Source organism: Sus scrofa, chromosome 14 (genome assembly GCF_000003025.6).
Source record: "Sus scrofa isolate TJ Tabasco breed Duroc chromosome 14, Sscrofa11.1, whole genome shotgun sequence".
Lineage (NCBI taxonomy): Eukaryota > Metazoa > Chordata > Mammalia > Artiodactyla > Suidae > Sus > Sus scrofa.
In genome coordinates this window covers 47,533,219-47,551,214 of record NC_010456.5, presented here as the reverse complement: position 1 = coordinate 47,551,214, position 17,996 = coordinate 47,533,219, and the positions used below count along the sequence as shown (strand labels likewise).

General features: G+C 44.8%; 3 protein-coding genes across 7 annotated transcripts in view; 1 reads left to right on the top strand and 2 right to left on the bottom strand.

Annotated features, from left to right (window-relative positions):
• Positions 262–17,063, top strand: DUSP18 (dual specificity phosphatase 18). 5 transcript variants are annotated; one of them, XM_013983071.2, is made up of 3 exons: positions 6,924–7,085; positions 7,716–7,846; positions 9,341–17,063. In XM_013983071.2, the coding sequence occupies exon 3, from the start codon at positions 9,409–9,411 to the stop codon at positions 9,973–9,975; it is 567 nt and encodes a 188-aa protein (XP_013838525.1). In that variant the 5' UTR covers positions 6,924–7,085; positions 7,716–7,846; positions 9,341–9,408; the 3' UTR covers positions 9,976–17,063. The 5 variants fall into 5 exon arrangements, with proteins under 5 accessions (XP_020928612.1, XP_013838525.1, XP_005670906.1 ...); XM_005670849.3 differs by having other exon boundaries at positions 6,931–7,305; XM_021072953.1 differs by lacking the exons at positions 6,924–7,085; positions 7,716–7,846 and adding an exon at positions 262–1,274.
• On the bottom strand, positions 967–6,831 carry C14H5orf52 (chromosome 14 C5orf52 homolog). The gene is made up of 3 exons (XM_021073685.1): positions 6,521–6,831; positions 4,168–4,281; positions 967–1,159 (listed from the first exon to the last, which is right to left on the bottom strand). The coding sequence occupies exons 1-3, from the start codon at positions 6,796–6,798 to the stop codon at positions 967–969; spliced, it is 585 nt and encodes a 194-aa protein (XP_020929344.1). The 5' UTR covers positions 6,799–6,831.
• Positions 1,058–17,996, bottom strand: part of SLC35E4 (solute carrier family 35 member E4) — a 31,556-nt gene continuing 14,617 nt past the window's right edge. The window contains exon 4 of the mRNA XM_021072952.1: positions 1,058–1,164. The gene's annotated coding sequence lies outside the window, so the exon portion shown is untranslated. The remainder of the gene's footprint in view (positions 1,165–17,996) is intronic.

The following is a 17,996-nucleotide window of genomic DNA, read 5'->3' as shown; positions in this document are numbered from 1 at the left end:
GGGCAGGACAGAGAGTGGCATGGAAGAGGCCTGAAATGAATCTTGGAGGATCCTTGGCCCCTGCCCGCAAACACTGTACAGTCTCATCAAGGGTTGGGACAAATGCCCAAACATCTACCACAGAAGGCAGAGCAAAGCCACCGGAGGTCAGCCAAGTTCAGAGGAGGGGAAACCTCCTCTGGCTTAGGCAGGGCGGGGAGAGGGGTGGGGCAGGCAGGAGGCAGAGGATCTGAGAATCTCAGGGAGTGGGAAAGGAATGGCACGGAGATAAGCCTTGAAAGATGAAGAGAGCTTCCCAAAGCCCATGGGGGGCTGAAGAGGCACTCTAGGTGATGGGGCTGCGCAAGTAAAGACACAATGTGGGGACCGTCGGGTATAGTTGGGACAGCAGGCAGGTCAGGGTGGGTGTGAGGGCAGGCAAGGCTGAAGCTAACCAGAGGCATCGTGATGAGAGCCACTGAGTGTGGGCCCTTGGCCATGCACTCACATCCTCATACCACTTCCTGGAGGCAGGTTCCCTCACTACTACCCCATTCTTTTAGATAAGGAAATAGAGGCTCAGAGACATTACCAAGTCACACAGCTAAGGATGGCGGAAATAACCCTTATCTCAGGTCTACCTGATGCCCCACCCTGACTCCTCACCACTGGAATGCCAGGCAAAGGCATTACTGAGACCTTCCCATCAAAGGTCTCAGACACGTGGGGACCAAAGGGCATTCTATGCCTTAACATTGGAAGCTGGCTTAATTCACCCTTTTCTAGTTGGGCAGCTACAGGACTCTTACCAGAAAAGAGGGGATGGGATGGAGCAAGAAATATTAGAATTGTTCAGGGGTTTTGTGCTCCACTGTCCACTGGTCTTGGTTTATTGTTGTTCTACGATGGTGTAGACTGGCTGCTTCCCAGCTCTTCTCCTGTCAGCCCTGTGCTGTCATGGCCTTGAGGTGGGTCACTCTTTCTTGACTAGGGTGGCCGTCTGCTCTTCTTCAGCTGGGTTTTTAACTCGACCTTGTACATCCGGATACTATCCAGGTACTGCCGAATATTCATGGATTCCCGTCTCCAGCGCCCCAGCTTTCTGAGCTGGTCAGTCATGAATTTTTTTTTCAAGTGGTCATACAAGTGGCCCATCTTTTTCTTGGTCTTGTCAGAAGCTCTTATCTTACAAAAAACAGAGGTGATGTTAGGATGAAGAGGCTACTTCACAGTAAGAGAGGCATCTGTGCTACTGATATAAGGGTGGAGAAGGGACCAGCTGGACCCAATATTTCGTAAGTACCTCGGCTCACAGGGCGCCTTGGTTTCCCTATTTGTAAAGCGTAGGCATCAAGCTAGATAGTGTCTATGGTACCTTCTGACAGTCTGCAGCCTTAGAGCCTGATTTTGACCTTAACGTCTCTATCTGAAGACTGGTCAGAAAGAGGAGGGGGTGTGGGAGGAGGGGAAAGGGTGCATCTTGCTCACCCCCTTCCTTAACTCCTATCAGCCGGTCCCTGTCACTCACTTTGTGGATCCCACATATAGTTGGGAACACTCCCTACATCACACTGAACTTTGCTTATTTCTTCTCTCTTTTCTGTCCTGTCCCTAACAAGACTATAAGCTTTGGGAAGGCACGTCCTTTGTCTTATTCATTTACTTATTCCAATGAGTTAGCTGGGGAGAAGATACTAAGGACAATCAGCCTCAGGTCTTTAGTAAGGACAATGTAGTCAGGAAGATGGAACACATGCCCAGATATTTCTAACCAGGGCAGAGAGTGATTTCACTTTTACCATGGATCAAGGCCTTTTGACCTTGGCAATACTAATATTTTGGGGTCAGGGAATTCTTTGTGGTTGGGGGATGACCTCCGGCTTCTAAATGCCAGTAGCACCACCCCACTGTCACTCATGCTACTAAAAATGACTCCAGACATTGCCAAAGCTCCTGAGGGGGAAAGCCATTCAGGTTGAGAACTGTGGCCATAGATGAAGAGACACTAGCCATCATCCACGGTTCTCAGAGCATTGTTCAGAGGATTCCCAGGACACTAGATCTTAGCTGCCTTCTTGGAGGCCCTGAGAAATCAGAGCCTAGCCAAAGCTGCCTCTTCCACTAATGGAGCACTTTGGAGGGAGAAACACAATCATGCTGCCACTCAGGCCTCTCAAATCCACCAAGTTCTTACAAGCTGGGCCCTCAGCAAGTCACTGGGTCTACAAACACAGAAAAGACAGTCTCTGTCCTTAAGGGAGAAGGTCCTGCACCATCAGTCAGACCTGGGTTTGCGATTCCACAATGAAAAGTTGTATGACCTTAGTGAAGTTACTATGTCTCTCTCAGTCTCAGTTTCCTGAACAGAATACATAATGGACCTTTTGTACTTAAAACATGTAAGGACCCAATACAGATTTCAAAAGAGATCTCTGGATGGCTGGAGGATGGCACACATAAAGCCAGCTCGGGAGTTTCCAGTTGTATCTCACAGATCCTCACCCCATTTATCAGAGATACAATATCCCCAAACCCACTTGTTGGCCCTCAACCCATCCTGGGCCAGTCAGAGTATCCTACACTACCTGACCACAGTGATTGGAGCATAGATGGGGCCATGACCCAACTTTTTAGTTCAAATTTTGCTTGAACTGGTTCAAGTTCAGTTTGTGCCACCTACAAGTGAGAGGATCCTAATAGATCCTATTTTAAAAATAAGAAAAAGAATCCTAGAGGAAAAGCAATTCCCCAAGTTCACACAAAGCTGGCCTGCCCAAGTTCAAGGCCACCCTATTTCTACTACACCACCCCACTAGAAGTTTAGCAGAGGAAAAAACACCCAGGGCTCTAGTCGTCATTAAGTGACACTTAAGTGGATCTGGCACCATCTTGTATGACTTTCCCACTGTTTTCAAAGTCAGAATCCCATAGGCCCATCAAGATTTGGTCCTGGGGGAGTTCCTGTCGTGGCTCAGTAGAAACAAATCTGACTAGCATTCATTAGGATGCAGGTTCGATCCCTGGCCTTGCTCAGTGGGTTAAGGATCTGGCATTGCCATGAGTTGCGGTGTAGGTCACAAACACAGCTCAAATCCTGGATTGCTGGCCAGAAGCTACAGGTCCGATTCGACCCCTAGCCTGGGAACCTCCATATGCCGTGGATGTGGCCCTAAAAAGACAAAAAAAAAAAAAAAATTGTAAAAAAAAAAAAAAGAGTTCCCATTGTGGTGCAGTGGTTAACAAATCTGACTAGGAACCATGAGGTTGGGGGCTCGATCCCTGGCCTTGCTCAGTGGGTTAAGGATCCAGCGTTGCCATGAGCTGTGGTGTAGGTCGCAGACGCGGCTTGGATCCTGTGTTGCTGTGGCTCTGGTGTAGGCTGACAGCTACAGCTCCGATTAGACCCCTAGCCTGGGAACCTCCATATGCTGCAGGAGTGGCCCTAGAAAAGGCAAAAAGATAAAAAAAAAAAAAATTGTGAAAAAAATTTCGTCCTGGAACATGGAGTGAGGCTCAAATGAGTCAAGAAGGGAGTGACAGCTCAACTTTGGGCTGCCTGCTATGCTGGAAGAAATGAGTACATTCTCAGAGTCCACTGTGTTCACTAGCCTCTTCCGGGTGCCCTAAATAGTGCCTGTCCCAAGCAGGCTCTAAAGATACACTTAATGAATTAATCAATCAGGGTTGGTGCTATGGTTTCCCTCTTCTCTGGAGGGTTTTGGGTAAGCAAATCTAACCCTTCTCATCCATTAAGCAAAAAGTAGAAGAGCTTCAGTTCTCGTGTGGAAAGTGGGAAACAGTCCCTGAAGAAAAAAATGGCCAGGTTGTGTTGATGCCACTTCAAGTTCTGAGATCCAAGACTTCTTTTTATGTGAGATAATAGGAATCCATTTGGGGATTCCCTCAATAGAAAGGTAATGTGCTTTGGGGCAGGGGGAATGCCATAAGAGCCAAGGGACACAGAGTCCTTCTCCTTGGCTCCCTCAGCCCAGGGACAGTCATGACACCTTGGGCAAATCAGTAACCTTGAGTCCCAATTACCTCCCCTGTAAAATGTGCTTGTATTAGAGCACCTTGATGGCTCCCTATCACCTCTAAGATCTGTGCTCTTCCCCCAGGATTTTGGGGAGAGTGAAATGAACATGGGTCGAGCCACTAACACTCTCTAATGCAAAAGCTTGTGATGACTTTACCTCCATCTCATAGATTCGTTGTGCACTGAGGTTGTCACGAATAATCACCCGAGATAAGTGGCTCTTGGGTAAAAATTTTTTCACCGCTGCTTCACTGGAATTCATTAAGCTGGAGAGGGTAGGAGAAGGTGGTACACGCTTGATGGCTGGGGCCAGAGCCAGAACAGGGCCTTATTTTGGGGGATCCTGAAGTAGAAAGTGAGGTTTCCCCAGGTTTTTTGAGAGAGACTCAGCCCTGTCATGGGTGAGCAAGGAGTAGGCCTAGGTTTCTTCCTGTGGAAAATGTGCACTAAAGGGATGTTTCTTGGATGCTAAGAGGAAAAACCATACCAAGAAGGATGTAGATAGGCCAGGGTAATCCACAAGAGAAGTGTCACCAGGGACACAGAACTGTCCACAGGAGCAGTCATCTTAAGGAAATGCAGGATGAAATGTGAGGCAAAGGTCTTAGAGGAAAGAAGCAAGGTCAGAGGGATGAACTTGACAGGGGTTTAGTTGGGGGAGGGTACTGCTCAAACCTAAGTCTAAGGGGGATCCAGACGGGAGAGGTGAAAGGGAAAAAAAAAAAAAGAAAGAGTTTGGACAGAGGTCAGTTCAGTTAACAGCGGAAATCTAAGGGAAAAGTTTTGGGAAAAGTCAAAAAAGTAAGGGAAGTTTGGGGTAAACAAAGATTTGAGGAGACTCTGGAGGGTGTGAGGTTGAAATGGGATGAAAGGAGTATGTCGGAATGGACTCAAGCGCTCCAGGCAAAACTAGAGATAACAATTTGGTCAAAATGAGGAAATGGTCAAAAACGGACAATACTAGGTACTGAGTTTTCACTGTTTGATAATTTGGTGACACCATGAAGTGGTTTTGCAACTACATACCTTTAAATATTTTTGCCCACTTAAAAATAATTACTAATATTTTCTTTCTAAAAGTTAGAAATTATCTAAATGTACAATAGGGAAGCAAAAGAATAAACTGTGGTTAGGTTATACAATAAAATACTATGCAGTTATGAATAAAACAGACACCCACAGTGTATTTGGGTGGGCAACAAAAGATTACAGAATAGTAAAACTTTTGTGACATTCCCCCACATCCCCCAAAAAAATGTGTAAGCATGTTGTAGTACATATATAAGAATGGATCTGGAACAATATATACCAAAATGCTAATAGTCATTGTCTCTAGCCTTTCATTTTGCTTGTCTGATTTTTCTATGAGTGTATACTATTTTGATAGGATAGAAAAAAGGACAATTTTAAAGGATCAAGCATTTTGAAGGATTAAACATTTTTTTCTTAATTCTTTTTTTTTGGAGGGGGGGGTCTTTTTAGGACTGCACCTATGACATACAGAAGTTCTCAGGCTGGGGGTCAAATTGGAGCCATAGCTGCCAGCCTACGCCACAGCCACAGACAAGATCAGAGTCCATCTGTAACCTATGTCACAGCTTTTGGTAACTTGGGATCCTTAACCCACTGAGTGAAGCCAGGGATCAATCCCGAATCCTCATGGATACTAGTCGGTTCTTAACCCACTGGCCACAACAGAAACTACCTTCTTAATTCATTTTCAGCCAGTTTGGAACCGTGGCTTTATGAATGTTTTTACATTTACAAACTGGAACAACCACCCCTCATCTCCCATTTACATTTTCTTCTGATAGCAAGGACAGAGATGTAGTCTGCTGACAGCAAAGACAGACAAAGGTGATGGAAAAGTTTAGAGATAAAGATGCTCACATACAAAAGTCCCCCAAATTGTTAGAAAAAAAAAAGACCTAAAATACTTAAAGATACACAAAACACTTCAACCACATAGTGGTGCACCGAATTTACCGAATTGTTTTCCAAAGTAAGGCCTCTGAGAGCCTGGAGGATGCTATAAGGAGGCTGTGAAGTGGAAGGGGGAGGGGAAATTGGGGTCTGTGGGGATTGGGGCTGAGAGAATGGGGCCTTCCCAGGGCCTCTGGGGAAAGTAGGGGCTGAGGAGGGAATTTTCAGGTCTGAGGGGACCTGGGCTTTGCCGGGCTCTAAGGAAGGTCAAACTTGGACAGAGAGGGCTAAGGACCCTCAGGTTACACGTCAAGCCTGGAAGACAAAAGTGCCGGCCCGGGGCGATTCGCAGTTCTCTGGGTTGGAGGTGGGAATTCCACCCTCTCCTGGGCTGAGGGTGTTCGGGCTCCCAGGCGGGCGAAGACCTCGGCTGGGAAATTCAGCCTCTCCTGGGGTCTAAGAAAGGGCTGAGCTCTGAAGAACTCTCTGAGGCTCTAGAGAACCGGCGCTAAGGTCCCAGCGGCAGGCTGAGGGAGCGGGGGCCCCGGGCTCTGACGAATGCTCTGGGCACCCGAGCCGCACCTGAAGAGCACAGGCGGCCGCGCAGTCCGCGGCCGCAGGAAGCAGATCTTTGGCTGGGACCCCAGGTGAATCTCCGGGTGGCTGCCCAGCCTACTGCGCCAGAAGAAGGCCGAGGCCGGGCTGGTGCCAGAACTGGTGGTCACCTGGGCAGCGGCCGTATAGGCACTGGGAGAGCCTAGGTTCCATGTGACCGAGGGCCTGGGCTGCTGACTAACTGCTAGATTCTCGTCTTCCACCTTATAGGGCGAGCCGGGAAGAGCAGGCCGGTCAGAATCCATGCTGTGTGAGCAAGCGCAGACGCGGAGTGAACTCCCGCGCAGACGCAGTGCGCTGAGCAAAGCATGTTGCTCGGGAGACGGGCGGGACCGAGGGGAGGGCAATGGGTGGGCTATGCGCGCGGAACTCGGAAGACTGCGGACGCTGCACGATTGTCCCTCGGCGGCTGCCGTGATGCGGCCCGGCGCGTTGCCTTGGAGACGGGCTGGGAGCGCTAGAGTAGGCTACAGCGAGCTGAGCAGACCCTAGTTCTCGGCTGGGACTGCTATGGTCGTCGCGTGATCGCTGGGTGGGTAACCGCGTGAGTGCGGGAGGGGAGACGAGGCCGGGATTTTTCCGAAGACCCAGTACGGCCCATTCCTCCCCTTGACAAGGATCGTTGCTATGGAAACCGGGGCGCAGCCGGGCGGGAATTGTGGCTCCTGATTCGTGATCAGTCTTCTCTCACCCAGAGGCTCTCGCCCAAGGTTGCTTTCTGAAGGGACCTGACCTCCGCTCGCGAGAGAGAGGTAATACATCGATATCTTGACACCGAGCGGGCGAAGAAGCTCATTCCAAAGCCAACTCCCCAGGAAACCTACCTGACTCACCCCTGGAAGTGGCGCCTTTCTCCCTTCAACCGGTGGACTTTGTTCCACGGTTTTAAACCCAATGCGTAAAATGGAGATATTAACTCCAGGCACCGGTCCATTGTTTTTTTGCTTGTTTGTCCGTTTGTTTGTTTGTTTGGAGATGGACCCAAAGGCTTCGTAGGCTGTAAAACGATGGAACAGCTGCTGCTAGGTCGCGGTTTCTCCCCTCTCCCCGCCCCTCCCCCCTCACGCTAAAGGTTCTTCGGATCTTTATGTTGTTTTCTTCAGGCGATCTTTGTGACTCTGTAGCCCCAGCCTGAAATAATCCCTTTACTCTTCCTTCCCAGAATGCCCTGCATTTTAACTTCCCTAACAGCGGCAACAATAGTTATTTATGGAGTGCTCACTGTGTTCCACGCCCTGTGTTAAAACACTTTATCTCGGTTACCTCACTTAAGCCTCAGAAGGTCTTTATAAGGTAGGCACTGTTATCTGTTTTCTAACTCTGTTGTGCCTGTCCTTGCCTTTTTAATGTCTATCTCTCCCAGTAGTTTTGTTTGTTTGTTGTTGTTGTTTTGCCACACCCACGGCATGTAGAAGTCTTCAGGTCAGGGATTGAATAGAGCTGCAGCAGTGCTGGATCCTTAACCCACTGCACCTGGGCAGGGGATTGAACCGCTACCGCAGAAACAAGCCAGATCTTTAACCCACTGCAATAAAGCCAGAACTCCCATCTCCCACTAGTCTTTGATCTGTGTGAGAGAGGGGGCCCTGGCTGCCTTGTACATATCAGTATCCCCAACATCTGTTATGTGCCTGGTAAATATTTCTTGACTAGCATGAAGATGACTTTGCTCCCATCACTACCCTCACCTTCCAGAGCAGTGTCTCCTCTGCACACTTTTTGTCCCTGAGAGATGAACAGCAGTCTCCCCTACTCCTGTTGTCCACTGGGCACTAGTTTTGGGGGCCCTCAGTCCTCTGGCCCTGGGTTTTCAGATGATGAGGATTCCAGAACATCCCTTAGCATTTAGACTTCCAACTGGGTGGAATTGGAGTGGGGCTTTTCGATTGCCCTCACATGACTTTTAGAACAAACTACCCCCATCTTCCCTACCTGGGGTGAGCGTGTTGCATTGGACCTGGGGTATGGGCAGGTAGGAGTTGTCTGTGTAGCCTTTGGCCCTACTCTGCAAGAGCCTAAAAATCACCCTTATCCCCGCAGTCAGCTCCTCCCCCAAATTCTAGAAAAGCCCTCAGGAGGCAGAGTCGTGGTGGTTGGAGTCATTTCTTCATTCAGCAAATATTTTTAAGCACCTACTTGTGGGGACATGCAGCCTGGCATTGGTGATATAGTAGGAGTGAAGAAAGACACAGTGTATCCCAAGAGAACTCACCCATAGATCATGGAAAAACCCATAGATCAGGAAATGTTAGGAAAGAGGGTACATAGGGCCTGGGGCTGGGATTTGATCAAGTGTTGCGGAGGGATATGGTCCAAGGAGGTTTTCCCAAAAAGTGACCCTTGGCTAAGATCCCAATGCTCAAGGAGTTCCCTGGTGGTTCAGTGGGTTAAGGATCCAGCATTGTCATTGCTGTGGCGCGGGTTTGATCCCTAGCCAGGAACTTCTGCATGCCACAGGCTTGGCCCCAAAAAATGAAACAAAACAAAACAAAAGATCCCAATGCTCAACAGTTCTCTGCTGAATGGAGCAGAATCTGATAGGCTTATAAGGAAAGGGTGTTCTGGGCTGAAAGCAGCAAAGGCCCTGGGCCAGAGAGGACCAGTGTCCATATGGAACTGCAAGTGGCTCAGGACTTGGGAAAGGTTACAAGGAGGCTGGAGAGGTGGCAGAAGCTGGGCCACAAGGGCCTTGAGGGCCAAGCTAAGGGGCTCCATCTCATCCTGACAGCAGGCAGCCACATATTAAGCTGGGGGAACAAAACTTCTCATTTGTCTCCTCTCTTGCAGTTTTCCATGGACACGGCCTAGCAGGGAGATGCAGCCTCTGTGTCCCTGGCCGCTGACCCACCGGCCTGATGACAGCGTCCCCGTGTGCCTTCCCGGTTCAGTTCCGGCAGCCCTCAGTCAGTGGCCTCTCACAGATCACCAGCAGCCTGTATATCAGTAACGGGGTGGCCGCCAACAACAAGCTCATGCTCTCCAGCAACCACATCACCACAGTCATCAACGTCTCAGTGGAGGTGGCAAACACCGTATACGAGGACATCCACTATATGCAGGTGCCTGTGGCTGACACACCCACCTCGCATCTCTGTGACTTCTTTGACCCCATCGCAGACCACATCCACAGTGTGGAGCTGAAGCAGGGCCGCACCCTATTGCACTGTGCTGCTGGCGTGAGCCGCTCGGCTGCTCTCTGCCTTGCCTACCTCATGAAGTACCACGCCATGTCCCTGCTGGATGCCCACACGTGGACCAAGTCATGCCGGCCCATCATCCGGCCCAACAATGGCTTTTGGGAGCAGCTCATCCACTATGAGTTCCAGCTGTTTGGCAAGAACACTGTGCACATGGTCAGCTCCCCTATGGGAGTGATCCCTGACATCTACGAGAAGGAGGTCCGCCTCATGATCCCACTGTGAGCCGTCCTGCCAGCCCCTGCCCCGGGGTCAGAGGTACAGATCTGCCATTGATCCCACATCGAGATCTGTACTTGGACATTCCGCTTTCATTGATATAGAAAAACCAGATGATGCCTTTTATAAGGGTGAGAAAAAAGGAAGGATGCTGCAGCTTTTAACCTTATAATTCATATCTTTAAAGAGTCAACTTAATAACTGTAAGATGGTGTAGATAAGTTTCCCACCCTGTGAGTGACAGCTCATGGCTGCTGACCAGAGGAGAGGGTGAGCCAGGTGGTGCCAGGGAGATGGACCAGCAACCAGTACACAGGGCAAGCCTGGAATCCTGCAGCCCTCCCCCAACCAACTAGCCCAGGAATGAGTCTGCCACAATCCCACCTCATTCTTTCGAACTCATGCCAGCCTTAAGCATCATGGCACCTCCTGTGCTTCTCACAGTAAGTGCCAGCCTACTGGATAAGTAGCCTTCAGGTGGTACTCCAGGGGCCCTGGGCCAACCCTGCTTCCACCTTCAACCACAGGGGCCCAACTCTGATTTACTAGATTGGACTTATGCATAAGATGGTTTTCAAAGAAAGCATTCCATTGTAAAAAATGTTTTAAAAATAATTCTTTTTTATGTACATAGCAAAGTCCCCCACCAGCTTTTGATGAAAGGTGGCATTAGTCTCCATTTTGGGGCATTTGTGGAGAGTGGGCCTGACATGGAGCCTCAGGTTCAGAAGGCTGGAACTGCAGACCAGAAACTAGCCTTGTCACCTCCTGCTTATGTGATCTGGGGCCTCTTGGAGCCTCAGTTTCCTCATTCAAGCAATGACAGTGCTTTTCCCACAGGGTTGTGAAGACAACGATTCCTCAGCAGGGTGCCTGGCACATGGTAGGCACTCATGGTAGGTACTCTCGTCATGAACAATGCTTTGGCCCTGCTGGTCTGGGTCAGCAAGTCATCCTTGATGGCATTTCCCCCATCCATGCACAGCTCTTTATTGCTTACAAAGTGCTCTTCCAAAAAGCTATGCTGTGTGGGAAAGAAATGGTTTAAGCCCTTTCAGACCCAGCCTCGGAGGAGGCCTAGACCTCGAAGCCTTGTCAGAGTTCTCATTGTGTTTAATCCACCTGCCACCTGGGAATCCTAGAACAAGGAGCACTATTCAGCTTCCTCCAAAGGGCCTTGTTTAGACTACTGATCATTAGAGCCAACACCCGGGTCTGACTAACCTCCGGGGTCCAATGGGGCATGTGCCAAAGGGGTGAATGAGTGGGCCCTACCAGTAGGCCCTGAAATCCAGGATTGTTCAACACCCACTCATAACCCTCCCCGCCACCCCCGCAACACACACTCCTGAAGCCTGAGGCTCTGGGTCAGGACCAGCTATTCTAGTCCAGAGATTTTTCAGAGAAATAATATATAGGGCAGACAAAAGCACAACTGCTGTGGAGGCCAAATTCTCCTTCTCTTCAAACCTGCCCCAGTCCTGCTTCCACAAAGGACCTGCCCAGGGGTACCATTTTCAGGTTGGTGGAGAAGGAAAATCACTGCTCTAGGCTGATCTCATTTTATAGATGAATAAACAGACCCACAAATACCAGGGCTGGTGTGACAGAGCCCCACGAAGCAGAAAAAACCCATTTGGAGAAAACCCAGATGGAAAATTTCTTTGAAAGCATTTTTAAAGAGATTTATTTGGATATATTGTGTTCCAATTTTTAAAAAATTTTTAATTAACATACCATAAAATTAACTTTCTCCTATATAACGTTATATGTATTTTAACGCATTTGTGTAACTACCTCCACGATCCAGACACAGAGCCGTCCCATCACCTTCCAGATTTCCCTGTGCTGCACTTTGGTAGTCACATCTTTGCCCCACCCCAGCCTCTGGTAAACATCCATCTGTTCTCCATCCCTATAGATTTGCCTTTTTCAGAGTGTTACATACTTAGAATCATAGGAGATGTAACCTCTGGAGACTGGCTTCTTTCTATGTAATGTCTCTGAAATTCACACATGTGGCTTTGTATGGCTAAGTGGTATTCCATTGTATGGATGTGCTACAGTTTGTCTAACATTCACCCATTGAAGGAGATTTGGGTTATTTCCAGTTTGGGGCAATTTTGAATAAAACTGCTACAAATATTTGTGTATAGGTTTTTACATGAACATAAATAAGTTTTCATTTATCTAGATATATACCTAGAAGTGGAATTTCCTCAGTCATATGGTAAAGGTTATGTTTAACTTATAACTACCAAACTTCCAGAGTGGCTCTACCATTTTGCATTCCACTATGGGAGGTCATTTCTCGCCAGTATTTGGAACTGCCAATATTTTTTATTTCAGCCATCCTGATAAGTGTGTGATGTTACCTCACTATGGTTTTAAATTTGCATTTCCCTAATGGTTGATGATGTTAAGCATCTTTTTTGTGTGTTTTGCCTTCCACAGTTCCTCTTCGGTGACCTCTTTCACCCATTTTTAAATTGAGTTGTTTAATCACTATTGAATGTTGAGAATTCTTTATGTATTTGGGGTACAAGTCCTTCATCAGATGTGGATTTTTAAATATTTTCCCCTAGTCTAGCTTGTCTTTTCATTCTCTTAAAAGTGTCTTTTGCAGAACAAAGTTTTAAATTTTGGTGAAGTGCAACTTAACAATTTTTCCTTTTATGGATTGTTGTTTTGGTGTCAGGTCTAAGAACTCTCTGTCTAATCACAAAGCACAAAGATTTTCTCTGTTTTAAAGCTTGACAGTTCAAATTTTTCACTTATTTCTATGGTCCTTTTGTGTAAGGTGTGAGGTTTAGTTTGGGGTTCATATTTTTTCATATGAATGTCTAATGATTTTAATTCCATTTGTTGAAGACTGTCCTTTCTCTGTAAACCTGCCTTTGCACTTTTGTATATGTCTATTTTTGTATTCTTCATTCTGTTTGATATAGGTGTCTTTCTCTTCACCAATACCACATTCTTGATTACTGTAGCTTTATAGTAAGCCTTAAAATTGGATACTGTAAGTCTTCCAGTTTTCTTTTTTAAAAAATTTTTTTGGTTCTTCTAATTTCTTTGCCTTTCCATGTGAATTTTAGAAGCAAATTGTCTATATAAAAAAAAAATTGTGGAGTTCCCGTTGTGACTGAGCAGTAATGAACCTGACTAGTATCCATGAGGATGAGGGTTCAACCCCTGGTCTCACTCAATGGTTAAGGATCCTTTGTTGCCGTGAGGTGTGGTATAGGTTGGAGACACAGCTCAGATTCCACATTGCTGTTGCTGTGGCGTAGGCCTGTGGCTGCAGTTCCAATTCGACCCCCAGCCTGGGAACATCCATATGCTTCAGGTGTGACCCTAAAAAGACAAAAGAAAAAATCTGCTAGGATTTCAACTGAAATTGCATTAAATCTGTTGACCTATCTGGGGCAGAATTTACATAGTTATACCTAAATATTTTATTTGAAGGAGGGGATTGTAAAAAAGCTGTTTTTTTTTTTTAATTTTGGTTTCCAATTGTTCATTGTTAGTATATAGAAACACAATTGATTTTTGTGTATTGACCTTGTATCCCAATCTTGATAAATTCACTTTTCTTAGAGCATTTTTAGAGATTCCTTGGCAATCTACATGCCATCTGCAAATAGAAAGTTTTTATTTCTTCCTTCCTAATCTGAATGCCTTTGATTTCTTTTTTTATTACTCTGGCTAGGATTTCCAGTACGGTGATGAATATGAGTGGTAAGAACAGACATTCTTGCCTTATTCCTGATCTTAGAAAGTGTTCAGTCTTTTACTGTTAACTTTAAGGTTAACCATAGGGTTTTTTGTAGTTGCCCTTTATTATGTTAAGGAAGGGTTGGAAAGTGTTCTCTTCTATTTTCTGGAAGAGATGTATGAGTTGGTGTTACTTCTTTTTTAAATGTTTCGTAGACTTCAGCAGTAAAACCATCTGGGCCTGGAGACTTCTTTTTCAGAAAGATTTAACTATGAATTCATTTCCATTAATAGTTAAAGGATTATTCAGTTTATTCATTTCATCTTGGGTGAGTTTTCGTAGTTTGTAACTTTTGAGGAATAAGTCCATTTCATCCAACTGTCAAATTTATGCATGTGGAGTTGTTTATAGTATTCCCTTAACATCTTTATTATCTGCAGGGTCTACAGTGACATCACCTTTTCATTCTTCATACTGATAATTTGTCTTCTCTATTTCTTTGTTAGTCTGGCTGGAGGTGTATCAATTTTAAAAAGTCTTTTGAAAGAACTATATACCTTGTGTATTTAATTTTCTCTGTATTCTTCCCTTTTCTGTTTCATTGATTTCTGCTCTTTATTATGTCTATAGTTCTGCTTGCTTCAAATTTATTTTGTTCTTCTTTCTCATTTCCTAAGGTGGATACTTGGATTATTGATTTGAGACCTGTATCCCACAAAGGTTGATATACTGCATTGTCATTTTTGTTCATTTCAAAACATTTTCTAATTCTCCTTGAAATGTCTTCCTTAACCCAGGGACTATTTAGAAGTGTGTAATTTAACTTACAAGTACTTAGAAATTTTATAAACACCTTTCTGTTTTTGGTTTCTAGTTTAATTCTATCACAGTCAGAAAATGTGTGATTTCATTTCTTTTAATTTTGTTAATGTTTACTTAATGATGTAGGATATGGTCTATCTTTATGAATTCTTCATGTGCACTTGAGGGAAAAAAAGGTTATTTTGGATGGAGTGTTCAGTAAATGTCCAGTTGATTGATGGTGGTTTCAGTTCTTTTATACCCTTCCTGATTTTCTGTTTACTGGTTCTGTTGATTACTGAGGAGTGTTGAAGTATCCAACTAAATTTGTGGATTTGTGTACATCTCCTTTCAATTCTATTAATATTTGTTTTATGTATTTTTAATCTTTGTTGTCAGGTGCATATATACTTAGGATTGTTATATCTTTATGGTGAATTGACTCTTATCAATATACAGTGTCTCTTTATCCTTAATTTTTTGAAGTCTGTTTTGTCTGATATTAATATAACCACTCTAGCTTTGTTTTAAGTATGTACGTATGATTTTTTTTTACTTCCTTTTACTTTTACTTTTTTGTTGTTGTTGTTCATGCCTGCAGCATGTGGAAGTTCCCAGGAGGCTAGGGATCAAACCCACGAGACACAGAGGTGACTTAAGCCACTGAAATGACAACACCAGATCCTTAACCCACTGCACCACAAGGGAACTCCCTACATCCTTTTACTTTTAACCTACCTATACTATTATATTGAAAGTGGGTTTCCTATAGACAACATATAGTTGAGCCTTTTTTTTTTTTTTTTTTTTTTTTTTTGTCTTTTTGCCGTTTTCTTGGGCTGCATATGGAGGTACCCAGGCTAGGGGTCAAATCAGAGCTGTAGCCACCGGCCTACTCCAGAGTCACAGCAACGCGGGATCCGAGCCGCGTCTGCAACCTACACCACAGCTCACGGCAACACCGGATCGTTAGCCCACTGAGCAAGGGCAGGGACTGAACCCGCAACCTCATGGTTCCTAGTCGGATTCGTTAACCACTGTGCCACGATGGGAACTCCTAGTTGAGCCTTTTTTAATAGATCCTATTTGCCTCTTAACTGATATGTTTAAGCCAAAAATACTGATATTTGGCTTTAGGTCTAGCATTTTATTATTTTCTGTTTGTTCTTTCTGTTTTTCATTCCTCTATTTCCCTTTTCCTGCCTTCTTTTGGATTATTAATATTTTTAAATATTCCATTTTAATTTTATATAATTTTTTTAGAGGTTGCACTAGAAATTGCAGTATACATACTTAACTTTTCAAAATCTACTTAATATCTTACTACTTCTTGCTGCTGTTCATATTGGGTAATGTATCCTTTTTCTCTTGCTGCCATAACAAACTACCACAAATAATAATGGTTTAAAACAATAACTCTTTATTACTTCACAATTTCTGTAAGTCAGAAGTCTGACTGGGCTTGACTGAGTCTTCTGCTTAGGGTTTCACAAGGCCAAAATCAAGGTGTTTTGAAAGGCTGAAATCAAGTGTGTTTTTTACGGGAGGCTCTGAGGAAGATCTTCTTCTAAGCTTATTGAGACTGTTGACTGGATTCAGTTCTTTGTAGTTGAAGACCCCATTTCCTTCCTGCCAGCTGAGGGCTACTCTTTTAAGTCCATAACCTGAGTTACATCTGCAAATTTTCTTTTATCATGTAAAGAAACATTCAGTTTTCCAGGGAATGGGGTAGACATCTTTGGCAGAGATGAACATTCTTTTTATCCCAGATAATTTCTGCTGATCTACTTTCAAGTTCACAGATTTTCCTCCTGTTACCTCTATCGTGCTATGAAGGCCATTCAGTATATTTTCAAATTTTGATTATTTTCTTAGTTTAAAAAAATTTAATTTGAGTATGTTCTATATCTTCTATTTCTCTGCTGAGACTTTCTATCTTTTCATTTCTAAGGTCTTTTTCTGATAATTCCAACATTTGGGTCACCTCAGTATTTAGAATTTCTTGGATCTTTGTATCACCTCAGTATTTAGAATTTCTTGGATCTTTGTATCACCTCAGTATTTAGACTTTCTTGAATCTTTGTATGTAGAGTAATTTTGGATTGTATCCTAGACATTTTGGATATTATGAGACTCTAGGTCGTGGTTAAATCCCGTGGAAAATGTTGAGTTTTTACTTTAGGGGGCAATTGATCCATTTAGGATTAGTTTTAGTCTGCCTCCTTATTAAAAACAAGACAGCAGGCCCCAAGTGAAGTCACTTATGCTAAGCCCCACGTCACCAAACTGAAACTTAATTATAGTTTCAATTCTCTCAGAAATGGAATATTAAACCATTCAATCAGGAGTCATCTGATCAGCACTGGTTAACTGGTAGATTTCTGTTATCCCCTAAAAGAAAAAAACCTTGCAATAACCAATGCGATTTTCTGCCTTGAATATCTTCCTCATTCCTGCTCCCTTCTGCCTATAAAAGCCTCCATTTTGTACAGCTCCTCAGAGCTCTTCCTATCTGCTAGATTGGATGCTGCCCAATTTATGAATCCCTGAATAAACCAATAAGATCTTTTAAAGTTTACTCAGTTGAATTTTATTTTTTAACAAGGCCATAGTTTGGTTTTTGGTTTTCAAAACTTTTGCAATGTAAGTCAGATCAGTCCTAAGCTTGTGCCATTCAGGGGCCCATCTGAAATCTGAGTGGTCTACATAGTAGTTTCATTCTTAAAGTCATTGGAACACTTGAGGGTAGTACTGTTTAGGACCAGATCTATGCATGTGGTGAGTCTAAGGAATCCATTTCTCAAGCTTCTTCCTCTCCATGTTTTCTCCCAAACTCTGTAGATTTCAAAGCCACCCTTTCCCTGGTTCTCCAGCTAGAAATCAGGATCTTTAGTCTCCCTGCTCTGCTACATACATTCTATGACTGGTTCTGCCCTGGGACCAAGTGATAGCATGGAGAGAGAAAAAAACCAAAGGAGTTCCCCTCCACCACACACACCTTTTAAGCCATAGTCATCTGGTCAGACAGAAGCATTCCCCTCAGAGTTTCAGATGCTTTCCGGGCTTCCACTGCCCCTGCTGCTGCCCAATTTCAGGACTAGATCAGAAAAGAACAACAAAAAAGGTGCGGGGAGGTGGGGGATTTCACTCACTCTCTGTCCTGAAGGGGCCTTCCTTCCTACTCCTCAAACCAGAAAGACAGGGCTTCTCTTGGAGTTCGTTCTTTCCATTTTCACTGTGGTTCCAGGATTCTCAGTGCCTTTGACCAGGCCAGCAGATACCCGGGCAAAAAGCAAAACGGGAGACTTGCCACCAGACTGTTTGTACTCTAAGTTCCGATTCCCTTTGTCAATCCACCTGCTACCACTTATTTTTCAGAGTCCTTAGATAGTTGCTTCCTGCATTCTCTCCAGGGTTTTTAGTTGGGGAAGTACAGACGATGCTTACTCTATATTACTAAAACTAGAACCCTAAGAAATGCTATTTTTTTTTAATATGTACTCATTTGTCG

Excerpts from the sequence above, each read along its gene's own strand:
- C14H5orf52 (XM_021073685.1), bottom strand. The coding sequence starts at position 6,798 with ATGGATTCTGACCGGCCTGCTCTTCCCGGCTCGCCCTATAAGGTGGAA. Across the intron at positions 4,282-6,520 it reads CGGCCGCCTGTGCTCTTCAG|CTTAATGAATTCCAGTGAAG; the intron begins GTGCGGCTCGGG and ends TACCCTCTCCAG. Across the intron at positions 1,160-4,167 it reads ATCTATGAGATGGAGGTAAA|AGCTTCTGACAAGACCAAGA; the intron begins GTCATCACAAGC and ends TTGTAAGATAAG.
- DUSP18 (XM_021072953.1), top strand. The coding sequence starts at position 9,409 with ATGACAGCGTCCCCGTGTGCCTTCCCGGTTCAGTTCCGGCAGCCCTCA.